The following is a 15,026-nucleotide window of genomic DNA, read 5'->3' on the forward strand; positions in this document are numbered from 1 at the left end:
AATACCTGCAGCTAATGTGGAAGCAGAGGTTATGTTAATAAATACACCATTTATTTATTGTTAACATTAAATCCTCTACAAACTTTTTTAATTCAACAAACGTCTTGAGAAAATGTTTATGCCAATATTTTAATGCATATGTAATACACGTATATTACATTATGCATTAAAATACTGGGGCCAATATCAAACTTTATTTTCATTACTCACATTGGGACTGACCAATCGGCTTCATTCCTAAAAATAAACAAGCCGACAACAATCATTTTCTGTCCCACAGTATCTAGTGACCCTGCTATAGAGTGGAGTTATATCTGCATTTTACCAGCTATTTTATTTATTTCCCGAAAGTGTTTCTAAAATGTTTTACTACCCCACCGTCTTGAAGCGTCATTCAGGATGTTTCTCTACAATCTGGTGAGTAAAAAGGTTTTTCTCACTATTTTAAATCGATGAAAAGTTAAGGTAGTGGAGGTAGTTTTTCTCAAAGGGGTATTAACTACAGTATCGACCCGTTTTTTGTAGTGGTTGATAGAAATACATTTGTGACAGAGAATTATGTTGTAGATTTACTCCGGTTCTGATCATTCTAATGAGTCCTTTAAACAAACTAAATATATAGGTTAAGAATTAAATGTAACACTTTCCCCCAATCTTTGTTTTATGTTTTTAAGTGAAGGCCACTTATCAGTAGTAGCCTAGTCAAACAGCAAACTGAATATTTGTAAGTGTTTATTCTACAGTATGTTGCGTTGGTTTACTTTCTGTATACGTTTAAAAAAAGAAAAAAAAGTCCTGCGGCTACAACCGACGCACTACTTTTTATTTTATTTTTTAAATTGTATACCATTTTAAAACCTGGATTTCTGATCCTCCATCTTCTAAACTAAAATGCCTTAACAACTGCACATGTACGGTAAAGAACAAAGCCCGCGGTGCAGGTGCATGGGCGGCAAAATATCACTTCTGCCTGGCAACAGAGACACTGTTGCTCTACTGTACAGTGTGAGCCTTTGAAGTGACTTTTTACAAAAGACAACAGCTTTGAAGATGGAGGTCAAAGGTTGTGTTATGACAAAGGGAGAAAAAAACGCGTGTAGGCATATTGATACAAATATAACACCCTCCTTTTATTTTCTGGTGTTAAACATTTTTCAATTCAAATGAGCTTTATTCACATAGACAATAATTCAGATTTAAAAAAAGACAACCAACATTAACACAATATTAAAGTGAATGGAAAAACAAATTATAAATATAATTATAAATAAATAAATGTGTGTTGATTTCAGGCTGGTGGCTACAAAAGGAATCAAAATTCCCCGCCGGGATTTCCTTAAAGTCAACGTGATACGCACCTGGTAAGAAGATATTTTATTCATTGTCACCTCTTTATAATTGGGTGAACTGTGAGTATATGCAGTGACAATAAAGCTAATGCCCTACAGTGATGACATCATGAGCTACGTGCTGCAGCGAGTGCCCCCCCCCTCAGCCTGGCCTGCCTCGGCCTCGCTTCTCCCTCTACCTCTCCTCCCAGCTCCAGTACGGCGTCATCCTCGTCTACCACCGTCAGTGTGCTCTCCTGCTGCGTAAGTTATCAACAGACAGTCACTGTCCTCACCAACAGAGCCCGGGACCCCCACTGACACACACCCCTAACCGCTCCCAACACTATGCATTACATTTAACGCACATCAATAGAAAATGCTGCGATCCATGGACGTTCCTCTGTATATTCTGCACATTTCTGCTGTCTCAAAACAGCACAGATTATTTTACTTTAAATTCTGATACACTGCACATCTTTTTTTCTTCAGAGTAACTTTTCATGTTATTGTTGAACCTACATTTTTGTATATTTTTTATATTTATGTGTCATGTACATTTCAGCAACATTTATTTTTAAATAGTTTTCATGTAGTTTTTTTTGCCCCCATTTCTTGCTACCTTATTCCTCTTACTCTGTTTATGTGTGCACCAACGCACACGCCCTGTATGAGTAAATCTACTTTACAATTTCCAGCAATGATCAATGATATGAAGGAGGTTACAAACCTTGTATCAAAAGAAGATCACACACACTAGCTGATTTTGTAAAGACATTTTTGTAAAGAAAGTTGTTCAGGGGAATTTAACTGTTTATCCCTTTTTTCCATGCCAAAGAGCATTATACGCTATCTTGGCTCAATTGTTTAAGTTTCTCAAGTGTCTATGTGATCAAAAGACATCAACAGTTTCAGTTTTTGACTATGAAATGATGTTCTTCCAGAGGAGCTTCAGTCTGTTTTGGTGAAGCTGTTGAAACAGAGGTCGTCCCAGATAATTGACATGGATGAGCCCAGCAGGTGAGAACAGGTACTCAAAGTTTTGAATCTGCAGTTACAAACTAAAACTAAAAACTGTTTCTTGCTTCTGGACTTCCTGTTTTCTCCCAGACAAGCGTTGGACTTCCCAGATGCCCTGAGTCTCATGGAGGACACAGAAGGAGCTCTGGACCCGTTGTTCGGAGTGATGTTCATGAGGGAAGCCATGCCCAGTCCCAACACACTGATACAGGTACCCAAATATGGAAGGAGATGTAACACTTGTACGGGAAGGTAAAGTTGAAATCATCTAAATATTTGTATGAATGAAATAAGTGTACTGTGTGTATTATGTTGTATTTCTCAGATGGGTCGAGAGTATCAGAGGGAATGGTCTCCTGAGCTTCCAGCTGCTGCTGAACAAAATAGCGGTAAGATGGCTCAATGTGCTGACGGACATTAAAATAAACATGTCTACAGGGCATTTTGTCTTTGCATCAGCGGAAAATAGAATATGTTCTGTAGAAAATAACTTTTAGAGTGATGTATATACCATACAAACTAGTAAATGTGATATTATTCCTAAAATAATAGAGAAATATTACTTAATGAGGGCTCATTTGGTCTAATTTGAGCTGATAGATAAATACTATAATAGAAGAATAAGAGAAAGTTTGATTACTTAAAGCAAAATATACATCACACTTATCTTTCAATTGCACCCGGACAATTGCCGTAAACTCCTAAAACACTTTTTTCCTGTTTTACTTTTATTAGAAACCTCGGGGAACATGTTGAAGAAGAAACCGAATGATGCAGAGATGTGTACAATAAATGCAGACACAACTAAAACAGATAGCCATAAAAGCAAGAATACATGCTGTATCATTTAGACAAGAACAGATAAGAAACTAGAAACACATCATTAAGGCAAACATGTTTGAAATGCTATATCAGGAGAATACACAAGGCCTGTCCTGGTTATCATCAGCGTTAATTAAATGTCAGCTTTACAGAAAGACATACAAAGCATGCCAAGAACTGTACAGTATGTCAGAGTGTAAATACCAACAGGTCACAGGAATAGACGGAGCTCAGATAATGATAAAAAAGCAGATATCCAGAGCAGAAGGCACAGAGAGACACTGTGGGTCTCATCAGAGCCGACTGCCTTCAACAACAACATCCTCCTCATCAGCCGAGGCCATGATGCGGGGCCACACAATGTTGTGTAGCCACATTTCACCTTCACATAAGAGAGCACTTTCATTTCAGCTTGAGAAGTTGTGTCCTCTCCTGCTTGTTTGTGTGGCTGTGAAATAATGTTGTTTTTTTAACACATGTCAATCATATTTCCCCCAGCCATAACTGCATTCCCAGAAACCATCACCCTGAGAGAGAGGGAGCCTATCGCCATCCCTCCCGCAGAGGTACCGAGTCAAACGCAGTACATACACTTTTCACCTTTTTTGCGGGTTTTCACCTACATCTAATTCTTCTTCTCATTCTACTGAATGCTAGTTCGAGGGCATGGAGCTGGTTGATCAGCACCCAGATACGATTGACATCCTCATGGCCCAGACAGGTCACTTTCCAGAAGGTGCGTTGCGAAACTAGGAGCTCCTTTTCCAGCAAGAGAAGGGTGACAATAAGGTAGTTATGGTTTTTCTTTCTTTGACTTTTTCTAGGTGAGGATTTTGATATACTGGAGCAAGGAATGCAGCCAGGAGATCAAGAGATGGATATTGAAAGGGATCTGAGAGAAGAAGACCTGGAGGGAAAGACAACAAGAGATTTCACAGCTTCCACTATTGAGTAAAGTATCTCCATGGAAACGTCAGCAGAAACCCACAGAGCCACACAATAACACTGCTTCTCTCTGTGTCAGCTCACTGCACCCCACCCTCTCCACTGAGGACGTCATTCTGCCTCAGGAAGATCCAGGCCTGTCCGGGGAGAAGCCCACATCCCCTTCACACCTGCACACCCCCACCTCTGTGCCCATCCTCCCCTCCCCACCACATGCAGCCGAGAAACGTCAAAGACCATCTCTACAGTTGAAGGTGCCAGATTTTGGGTTTTCGTGCAATCACATCCGTGCAGGAAGTGTTTTTAGAACAAACTTCCTCCTTTTTTTGTTCAAATACAGTATTGTTTTTAGAACGGTATCCATTGATTTCTGGGAATTGGTATCATCATGGTTCCTGTAGATCCTTTGGAAATGTTAAAAGGCACTGAAGTCAGTCATCTCTAAATAAGGCCTCAATTTGTATTAGAATGCCTAAATCAATATTTAAAAAGTCAAAGCAGGTTTATTTGGGAAATCTCTATTGAATTGTTAAAGTTTATTTTTCTTGAACAAGACTAGCCCGCTCTTGAATTTGGTAATAAATAGTTTTTAAATCGATTGTGGTCTAATGGTAAAATGTCTATTGGCGGGGTCTCCTGATAAACTCACAACATTAACACAAATTACATTTAAGCTGCTAGGATAAATAAATGTCATCAAAAAGGGATTTTTCCCAACCTGGCAACCCAATGGCTGTTCTCATTTTAGAGAGACATTCAATGAAATGCCTTTAACAGCTGGAGGAAAGTTAGGGTTGATTTCCATCCCTCCCATTCCCAGGATGTGCCCACTCCAGAGGTGCAGATGAGGACGAGGAAGAGGCAGCTGATCTTCTTCGACCCGGAGACGCAGATCCCAGAGCAGGTCCAGCAGGAGCAGATCAACGACCCTCATATTGAGACCGGACCTCGTCTTACTTTGCAGCCGCCTTCTCAGAGGCTGCCCTCTGCTGCTGAGCTCTTCAATAATCCCTGCACACGTCAGTAACAATCCTTGAATACAAATCTGATTTCACACCAGTGTTTAAAACCATGTTCCTCATAAACACTGAACAGCCTTCTTCCTGTGTTACACTGTAAAACAAATTGTTGTTTTTTTTGCCATAAAACAGTTCAGAAGACTTCCTGTATACTGTATTACAACAGTGGCACCAATTTTAAAATATGTTTAACTACTTTTAACAGCTTCTTTTAAGTCATATTATTTTTCATTGATGGTGATATCTATTACATTTTTATACACATTTTTTATATGAAGTGAGGGTTTTTTGTCACTTCAATTCTGCTCGTGCACATCTGCAACTACTGCTGTTTGAAGTTGTGATACATGTTACCTTTTTTCAAAAATCTACATTGATTTTATTTTCCACCTCGCAGCCTTGCCTGAAGAGTTGCTGTTACTATGGAAACAGGCTGCGACCATCACGCCTCTCTCAGGCTCGGACCTGCAGGTCGGGGAGAGAGGGCCCGAGTCCAACGACTCCGAAAAGGAGAGAGAGCATGCGATGGTGGAGGCGGCAGAGGAGGTGGAAGCACGGGAAGGAAAGGATGGAGGTGCTGCCCTCAGCCCCTATAGTGAGGTGTGGAAGAATGTTTATTTGTTTGTTTGTGTGTGTGACTATGGGATCAATAACTGTGAAGCCTCTTTGTGTAGGGAGAAGATTAAGTAATGTGTGTGTGTGTGTGTGTTTTTGTGTGTGAATACAGTTCCGCCGAGATGTGGTAGACCTGGAGATGAACGGATTTTCAGGTAAACATTGTGTAAAACAAAACAAACATGAAAGTGTGCTGGGTGTGAAGTGTGTGTCCACATCAGTTGCTTTTAGCGCGACCTAGGCCCTATTTACACGGAAACTGAACCGAATTCGATATCAAAAAAGTATTCCGTTCACACGCAATCGGCTCAATAAACGTGTCCGTCCACACAAGACCGCACAACTGTTGTGCGGAATTATGCACCCCCACTGTGAAATGCACCCCCCCCCAAAAAAGATGCTTCTATTGATCCCATTCTTAAGCATTTTTGAGGGTATAGTTGTAGGACTAGTACCAATAAATGGAGCAAGTTTCATGTATGTGACCCTTTTATTATGTAAGATAGCAAGGGGTGCATATTGTGGCAACCAGGCCTGCCATAAAAAGCACCCCTCAAAATAAAAACGTTTCTATTAATCCCACCCTCAAGCACTTGATGTAAAAATCTGTTAGCTCATTTAGACCCGAATAATTAACACAAATAGGTAAAAGAGTAATCTTTAAAATGCAAAAATATGCTGACAAAGACTATGTAACATTTGTAAATATATATTTTGATTATTATATGACAAATATGTGAAATTATACAATACATTTTAAAGCATGCGTATACAGACACAATTAAATAAAAAACATATATTAAATAAAAAAATAACTGAAAAAGAAGTGACGAATGAATGCAAAATCCAGGATTCGACACCCCAACCATCAAAATACGGAGCGAAAAGTTTAACCACAAGAATCCAGACTATATGAGCTGCCACTAAACGACTCACAGTCTGAAAATTTACCATTAAAACAACCCTGGACGCTTTAAGCATTATTTTAAGGTGTAAACGTTTCATTTTCAAATGCGCGTTCCCGTGACAAGGGGTGCATTTCAGGGCGGGGGTGCATAACTCGGCACAACACCGGGACCTGGCTCGAAAACACTCGGTTGTTGTTGTTGGCGGGTGAGCAGGAAAGGTGGGGAGAGGCGGGGCTATGGCGTATAGGGCGTACACACGGAGCCGTTTGGCCCCCCAGAGCGTTCCGTCCACAGATCTACCCACCTTGGGAACCCGTTATCGTTTGAGGGGTCCGTTTCTGCAGTTCTGTTACGGCCTCGTGTGAACGAACCGTCTATACCAGGGTTGTCAAACTCAAGGTCCGGGGGCCAAATCCGGCCCGCAACTTCATTTCATGTGGCCCCACAAGAGCTTGCAAAGAATATAATATGTTTATTATACGGTTACGGATTTGGGGGCCAAATCTGGCCTGCGACTTCATTTCATGTCCCACAATGCATCTCAAATTAGACATTTTTTCTCGGAATTTGACTTTTGTTTTCAAAACGTTACTTTTTTTCCCAAAATGTCACTTATTTTTTTTAGTTTTTCCAGAATTTGACTTTTCTTTTCAAATAATTTTGTGACATGCGCACTGAAGAGACTTGCAATTGTTTGCCCTAGACTTCTGCTTTCAGACGTAGTCCGTAGACCCTATCCGATAATAATCCAATGCAGAGGCAATAATGTTATATAATACATTATTTTATATATATTACATATTTATATAATTATTCTCATATAGTCTTATATATAGAACTGGCCCTTTCAGTGCAACCATGATGCTAATATGGCCCGAGTTGAAATTGAGTGTGACACCCCTTTTTCTATACGATAGAAACGTCTCCATGTAAACGGGGCCCTAGTCTGTGTCCTCCCAGGGGTGAGGGGGGGGGTTCAGAGGTGGGGGATAGGCATGTAGGCATGTAGGCAAGCCTACAGGGAACGAATACAAGCTAATATAATATCTAAAATGGTGTGTGTGTTTATCAGACCCTGATACAACGCTGGAGAGATCTGACCAAAGGGAGATGTCTCGAATCAGAGACATGTCCCCCATGTTCTCACCCGAGAAAGAAGGGTAGGTACCGAAGATGTGAGTGCAGCAAGGATGGGTAACACATAGCGATGTGAAGGTAAATGGGTTAAAATAAATACCGCAGATTGAACACATTACCACATTTGGCACTAACTTCAGCCAGATCTTTACCAAACATTCATGACAGTCAAAAAAGGGCTACATATATTACACTGACTGGAGTATGGGAAGCCGTTTGAGTTTATATTTCATATCCTCCATATCCTCCATATCCTCAATGTCCTCCTCTACTCTGCCCTTTGTATACACTATATGGACATTTGATCAGTGAGCTGCAAGAGCTCTGACATGTTTGTAGTTGCGTCCATTTTATTGTATACGGTCCAATATTTTCTGTATTTGAATCCAAAAGACTTCAGTTTAGATCTTTAAAAAATACACAATTTGCCATGTACATTCAGTCACTGAGTGCTCTTTAAATGAATGTTTATGTGCACATGTGTGTGTTCAGGCCTACTGTCCCCAGGTCCCTGAAGGACATCCCAGAGGTGGTGGACGAGCTCCTGGAGAGAGCTGCAGCAGAGTCTCCTGGGTAATGACATTGAACACATCACTATTACTCACTCAGTTGAAGCTGTTTGGTGATTTTCCCCAGTCTTTGCATTTAGTAACACTTTGGAGATAAGAATACGATCGTGTGTTTTTGTGTGTGTAGGCTGCCGTTCGATATCCCAGAGAATGAAGAGGGGCACGTGGTGTTTGCCTCTCTCCTGCCGCCAGACGCAAACCGCAGAACTGTTAGCAAAAGCTTCATGAGGCTGCTGGGTGAGGTGTTAGTTAGTCAATCATCCCATTTCTCATGTTGAAATTGTGTTTCTGTTACATTCATCAACACAAGAGGAAGCTGTTTCATCCACAAAGCTGAGGGAGGTGGCATTTATGATGAGCTGAGCTGAAGAAGCAATATCACTTAATGGTTCATGGAGAGATTTTGATATGATCTAGTTGTGTTAGACTTTAGTTTTATTTACAGTGGAGTTGTTTGTGTTTTCTGCAGAGTCTTTAACAGCCAAGAGTGTCCGTGCAGAGCAGGACGAGCCTTATGGAGACATTTTGATATTCCCCGGACTAAACTACGAGGAGCAGCGCCAAACTTTGTGATATGTTCACAATCACGTAAAGGATATTTTTGATGTTACCGTTTTTATCAGAGATTGTATTTAAAAATATCAAATATACTAAATATTTATAGAAATCAAATGTTTTGTTACTGATCACTTCATGAGATTTGTTATTTGTGTTAAAATGGTTGGAATAATTCAGGTTTTTAAAACACTTTTTACCTGCTGTTTCATGTAATGAAATATCCAAATGCAAATCATTGGTCCACTTTGTTGCTGTGACCAACACGTTGTATCAAGTTTAGGAGATTTCAGACGAGTATTTTAACATTTCTTATGGTTCTATTTTTCACATTTTGATACACCTCATATTGTTCAAGTAATGTGACCCTTTAAACATGAACTACGAAATAAAAACTTTATAAGAGCAGTGTCAGTTATTTGTGTGTAGAAAGCATGCACTGTTTATTTAAAGGTATGTGTTTTATGTATAGCAGGACAGGTGTGGGAAAACATGTTGCGGGGGTTAAGGAGGTGCAAGGAGGAGAGTGAGTAAAGTGGAGTGAAACTGGATCTCTCCTCCCCCAAACCACATCTTGATTCTCCTCTGAAGACTTTCTCAGGGTGTTGTGACCAAAGTGTATTATTAGCATCTGTCTGCGCGCTCTCTTCTCACCCTCTCTCTGTCCTCCTGTCTCGTTTCTGTCTGGCGCTTTCTGATTTTCTATTGCGCTTCAACTTTCTTGTTCACTTTTGTTTGATTTGTATCTTAAGCTAGTTTCTCTCCTGTCAGTTGCGTCTCACTTTCGCATCTGGTTTCTGCTGACAGCATTGGGAGCTATATTTTACTTTGTCTCAACTCCAAGTCCTCTAGTTTTACTGTGCCAGTTCTGCTTTATACTTGTACCGTCCTGTCCTTTGTGCCTTTTCTCTCCTGCTGATCTAGTTTTTGTGCTTTTGCTTCACCTTTTTCTCTCCTTTTTCTTTACAACCTCCCTCCATCCTCTTCTCTTCCACTCAAGCTCTTCTCATCTCAGAGGAGCTCTGCCCTTCTGCATCATGGGAAAGACAGAGCTGTGCTCTCTCTATAAAGGATTTCTGGACTGTATATGCCTCTGCCTCTCTGTGAGTATCTCCATTTTCTGTGCCTGAGTTTGCTGGCTTCGATTTCTTTCCAAACACACTTTTGTCACCTCTGTATCATCATGGTTGACTTTGAAAATCCTCCGCACTATGTGGTGAGGTTGAACTCATCGTTCGTTCTTTAAGCTCCACAAATCCAGTGCAGACTGTTTACATGTGTCACTTGCTGTCTATTCCGTGGCCCGTGTCCTGCATAAGTGTCTCCTCAGCACATGCTGGGCTTCTGATATTAATAACAGTCTCAGAATGCCGATGGAAATAGAGCCTCTGCTCCTCCAAAGAGGGCAGAAGCCAGTTGACTTTTCTTATTAACCTCCTTTGGAACAAGCTTGGGTCATTAGGCTCAAACTTAATGTAGAAGCTGGAAAACTGGAGATTAAAAAATGTATCGCGTCTGAATTTAGAGCCGTTTTTAAGACATACACGACATAAAGCTTCTTTCAATGTGAATATGTTTCACTGCGTGCACGTTTGTCTTCATGTAGGTTTAAATGTATCACTGATGACAGAGTGTAAATCCTCCTGATGACCTTTGGCATTCAGGGTCAAATGCCACTCACTCTGTTTCAGTCTTTAGTTGAACGGTGTAGAAAGGCACTGACGCAGATTGATCTCTGCCCAGATATTTACTCCACTCGTCATGAATTTGAATTTGTTTCCAGCGGAGAAGCAGCGAGTCTGATTGCGACAATGAGAGGGACACTGAGAACGGCCACCTGATCTACAGGAGCGGGGACGTCCTGGAAGACAGATGTAGGTATCAGTTTGGAAGTGTTGGCAACCGTCGTAAAAATGCTCCAGCTTTAATTTCGCCTCAATCTGTCTCACAGATGAGATAGTCAACACTTTAGGTGAGGGGACCTTTGGGAAGGTGGTGCAATGCACGGACCACAGCAGGTAACCGGCTTCATCTAATAAAGAAGGCTTGACAGATCTGCAACATGCGTTCATTGATTTGTTTTGACACACAGAGGAGGGAGTCAAATTGCTCTGAAGATCATTAAAAACCTGGATAAATACAGAGAGGCAGCCAAACTGGAAATCAATGTCCTGGAGAAGATCAGCGAGAGAGATCCAGACAACAGAAAGTGAGTAGTTAGTCATTTTGACTCTTTTTCTGTCTTATCCATCTACATGATCTCATTGTTTTATTTCCCCATCAGTCACTGTGTGCGGATGCTGGACTGGTTTGACTACTACGGCCATGTGTGCATCTCTTTTGAGCTGCTGTCTCTCAGCACCTTCGACTTCTTGAAGGCAAACAACTTCCTGCCTTATCCCATTAACCAGATCCGACACATGGCCCAGCAGATCTGCCACGCTGTCAGCTGTGAGTGCAGCATGCAGCATCACACCCCCCCCCCCCCCCCCCCCACCGCACCGCTTTTCCTCCTTGCTGCTAAATCAATGTCACCCACCGATGAGGTAGATGTTTACCTGAAGATGATAGAAGTGTTTTTGATTTACATCATCACACAAGATTAAAGGGGTAGACAAACATCCAGGGGTGGGTGTCTGATAAAATGTCTCACTTTCTTTGTCACTGACATTTATTATCCCCTACGAATCCATCACGTCTGTTTCAGTGAAGAAAAAACTCAGACAGACTGTTCAGACAGTTGGCTCGACAGATGACTGTAATCTTCCTCTCTGTCTCTCTACTGCAGTTCTCCATGACAACAAGCTGACTCACACCGACCTGAAGCCGGAGAACATCCTCTTTGTGATCTCTGACTACAGCTTCATATACAACGCTGAGAAGGTACACAACTGCAGGCTGGCACCTTTAGGGGATAGAGAAAATAAGGATGTTGAACAAGCTGGGATAAATGCAGGCAGAGCAACCTGAAATTAGTTTTGTTGTTGCACATTTTGATGTAAAATTTGCAGCAGATCCTGTGTTTATCCAGAGTGTGTTTGCTAAACTAAGTGGGACAATGTGTTTTTATAAATCCTGTACCCTGTTTGGTAATTGGTGAGATCTTTGAGTGCTGCAATATAGCTTGAAAGACTCTGGGGAAAAGAGGGAAAAACACATTTTGAACATTAAAGCATGTAAACATGTCACAGTAGAGGCTCAACATACAAATATGAACCTGGAAATAAGCGTAAATATCAATTTTAAAGGTTGTAACAAAACCTCTGGTGAGCCATGCAAGAAAAGTTAGACATTTTGGGGAAAATGCTGAGGGCCTTTTCACTTTCCTGGTGAGAGTGAGATGAGAGAGCAATTTAACTTACATGTATTAACTTAGGAAAGCTTCCCATATATACAGGCTTGAAGTACAGGTTGGTCAAATGTCATTAGCTCGAGTTTAGCAGCTGGATTGTTTGTACAGTAGTAAATCTGTTCCTGTAGCATAGTGTATGTGTGCACAGTTTAACTTTAGTCCTTTAGATCTGTTGGCTTGTTTCCTTTCTGTCTTCCTCCAGAAGTGTAATGAGCGGAGAATAAAAGACACCACAGTGCGGCTGGTCGACTTTGGCAGCGCCACCTTTGACCACGAGCACCACTCCACCGTCATCTCTACGCGTCATTACCGAGCTCCAGAGGTCATTCTGGGTGAGAGATGTGGATAATATAATAATCAGGGAGTACCCAGGAGTTATCTTTGAACGTGTTGTCCGTTCCCTCTCCCACAGAGTTGGGTTGGAGTCACCCATGTGATGTGTGGAGTATCGGTTGCATCCTGTTTGAATATTACGCAGGCTTCACACTGTACCAGGTCACATGTATGATTATATTAGTAAAATGACAGCATGATAAAAATAGTTAATTCTGTATCTTTTTGACATGATTATCTTCACTTTTAGACTCATGACAACAAGGAGCATCTTGCTATGATGGAGAGCATACAGGGAGCACTTCCTCAGAGTATGATACAGAAAACTAGGTAACACACTCCTCTTCACTGCTGCACAAACGCACATGCAAACAAAATTCACTTCATTTCAAACACTTTTTTTTCTTCACAGAAAGCAGAAGTATTTCCACCGAGGGCGTCTCGACTGGAACGAGTGCTCCAAGGCCGGGCGCTATGTGAAAGCCAAGTGCAAACCATTAAGGGTGAGCAGAGGCAGGGGCAAACTAACACTTTTTTGTTCAGCACATTTCATTCCACACTGAAGCACAACCTTTCGGCATGATGTGGAGCTACCCTAGAACATGCTGCAACAAAAAAGATATGGATTGTGCAGAGATAAAAAAAATCAGACACACACTTAGGAGACACTTGGATAAAACATGTAAAGTCATGAATAAGTAGGAATACAAATGTAAATACTACAGCAACAACGACCAGTATGAATTAATAATGCATGTCAATTATAACTATTAAAAATCATAATTGAAAACAACAGTGAAAAATAACATCACGTGGGTTATAATCAATACAAATGTTTTAGTTTGTTGGTTTACAAATGGAAAGTACATTTATACCCTTATGACTTGTTTCTCTCTATGCCTTTTCCAGAAGTACCTGTCCTCACACGGGACAGAGCACCACCAGTTTTTCTTCCTCTTGGAGAGGATGCTGGAGTACGAGCCATCGACACGCACCTCGCTGTCCTCCGCCCTGTCTCACCCCTTCTTCCTGCCTCTCCTTCATTCCGGACGGAGCCACGTCTGGAGGAACAGCTGTGATACGAGCAGACGACCCTGAACAGACCCTAGACCCCGAGGACCAGTGGCAGACTGGCCATCGGGACGTTCGGGACCCCGGCACCCCGTTGACAATTTACTAGCGGTACCCAAGTGGGCCGGTCGGATAAGTCACTAGCACCCCCCCCCCCCCCGTTGACAATTTACTAGTTGTAAATTAGTACAGAAGTGGGCCAGTCGAGATGCCCGGGCTGATTTTGAGTCCCAGTCCGCCCCTGCTGAGGATCATACCAGTGTGCATGCAAGTTGTAGTTTTTTAACTATAAATCTTGTTTACAGATCAGGAAAGGTTAAAAGGTGTACTAAAAAGTAACCATTTATTTTGACCGTTAAGGTAAATAGTCATTAGTAATTACAGCCCGACTGCAAACTTAAAAGGGGTTCTCTCTTTCTCTCCGTGTGCAATAAGTCTTCTCTCGCTTCAACGAATGCTCAGTTGCCGATATGCAAATAGTAGTACTAGTACGTCATCTGTCAGCTACATCTTGCAGCAAATGCTCTCTACTTACATTTTTTAAGTGTTGGAAACACTGCAAGTCACGTTCCATTAAGCTGTCTTTTTGGTCTCCACCCAGTCCAAAGGAAAATATATAATAATAAATATAAATAAATATATTACTCCTTCGTTGCTAAATGATCCATTAAGCTCATATTTGTCTGCCGTTTGGGCGCAGTTAGCTAAAAGTGTTGCTAGTGAAAGAAGTCAAAGAAATACAAGACGGTTACATTTGTTTATCAGAAAGATTAAACATTGTTAAAGGGTTTTGCACCCCTTCAAATGCTAACCAGTTTTTGATACTGGCTAAACGGTTTCAGACTTTCTTAAAAGGTGATTTTTTTTCAATGTAATATTGTTGCATTTTAACGCAGTTAAGTGCAAATTGATTTAAAAAAGGGCACTGTGTTTCATCAAAACAAAAATGTAACTTGCATTACTTGATTTTTACGGAATCTTTTTTGCGGGAAATAAATATACAAGAATGGAAGTAAATGGGCTTAAACCTGCTGATCCTCACATGCAAGTAGATTGAGTCTTCTTCAAAATGTAAACAAAATAAAAGTTAAAGTATCTCTCAAATTTAGAGGATATAGATACAAAAACGTAAGAAATGGAAAGTATATTTTTAGTTTGTCTCTTTTTCAATAAAATGTGTATGAAATTACTTGTTCAGTAGTTTAATACATTTGTCACACACACACACACACACACACACACAGACACACAGACACACAGAGGCATATTGATGGAGTGCAGCTCAGCAGAGAGCACGGTCACAAGGCTGAGAGAGTGTGTGCTCGCCAGTTTTCCTCTCCAGCCTTGGCAGA

General features: G+C 41.1%; 2 protein-coding genes across 2 annotated transcripts; both read left to right on the forward strand.

Annotated features, from left to right (window-relative positions):
* Nucleotides 1-286: 286 nt before the first annotated feature.
* Nucleotides 287-9,092, forward strand: LOC117541010 (meiotic recombination protein REC8 homolog). Its single transcript, XM_034208045.1, is given in 18 exon segments — nt 287-417; nt 1,293-1,361; nt 1,449-1,482; nt 1,484-1,592; nt 2,273-2,348; nt 2,439-2,559; nt 2,674-2,737; nt 3,669-3,736; nt 3,828-3,906; nt 3,995-4,121; nt 4,195-4,369; nt 4,936-5,134; nt 5,532-5,734; nt 5,862-5,904; nt 7,730-7,817; nt 8,287-8,367; nt 8,491-8,600; nt 8,833-9,092. Coding segments are annotated over 18 exon segments (1,806 nt in total). The 5' UTR covers nt 287-361; the 3' UTR covers nt 8,937-9,092.
* Nucleotides 9,093-9,598: 506 nt separating this feature from the next.
* LOC117541002 (dual specificity protein kinase CLK2-like) lies at nt 9,599-13,780 on the forward strand. Its single transcript, XM_034208035.1, has 11 exons — nt 9,599-10,021; nt 10,702-10,792; nt 10,870-10,936; nt 11,011-11,127; nt 11,203-11,369; nt 11,707-11,801; nt 12,473-12,602; nt 12,683-12,765; nt 12,854-12,933; nt 13,016-13,106; nt 13,513-13,780. Exons 1-11 carry the CDS (start codon nt 9,956-9,958, stop codon nt 13,699-13,701), a joined length of 1,176 nt encoding a protein of 391 aa, XP_034063926.1. The 5' UTR covers nt 9,599-9,955; the 3' UTR covers nt 13,702-13,780.
* Nucleotides 13,781-15,026: the final 1,246 nt, after the last annotated feature.

The sequence above is a fragment of the Gymnodraco acuticeps genome, unplaced genomic scaffold (genome assembly GCF_902827175.1).
Source record: "Gymnodraco acuticeps unplaced genomic scaffold, fGymAcu1.1, whole genome shotgun sequence".
Taxonomy (NCBI): Eukaryota; Metazoa; Chordata; class Actinopteri; order Perciformes; family Bathydraconidae; genus Gymnodraco; species Gymnodraco acuticeps.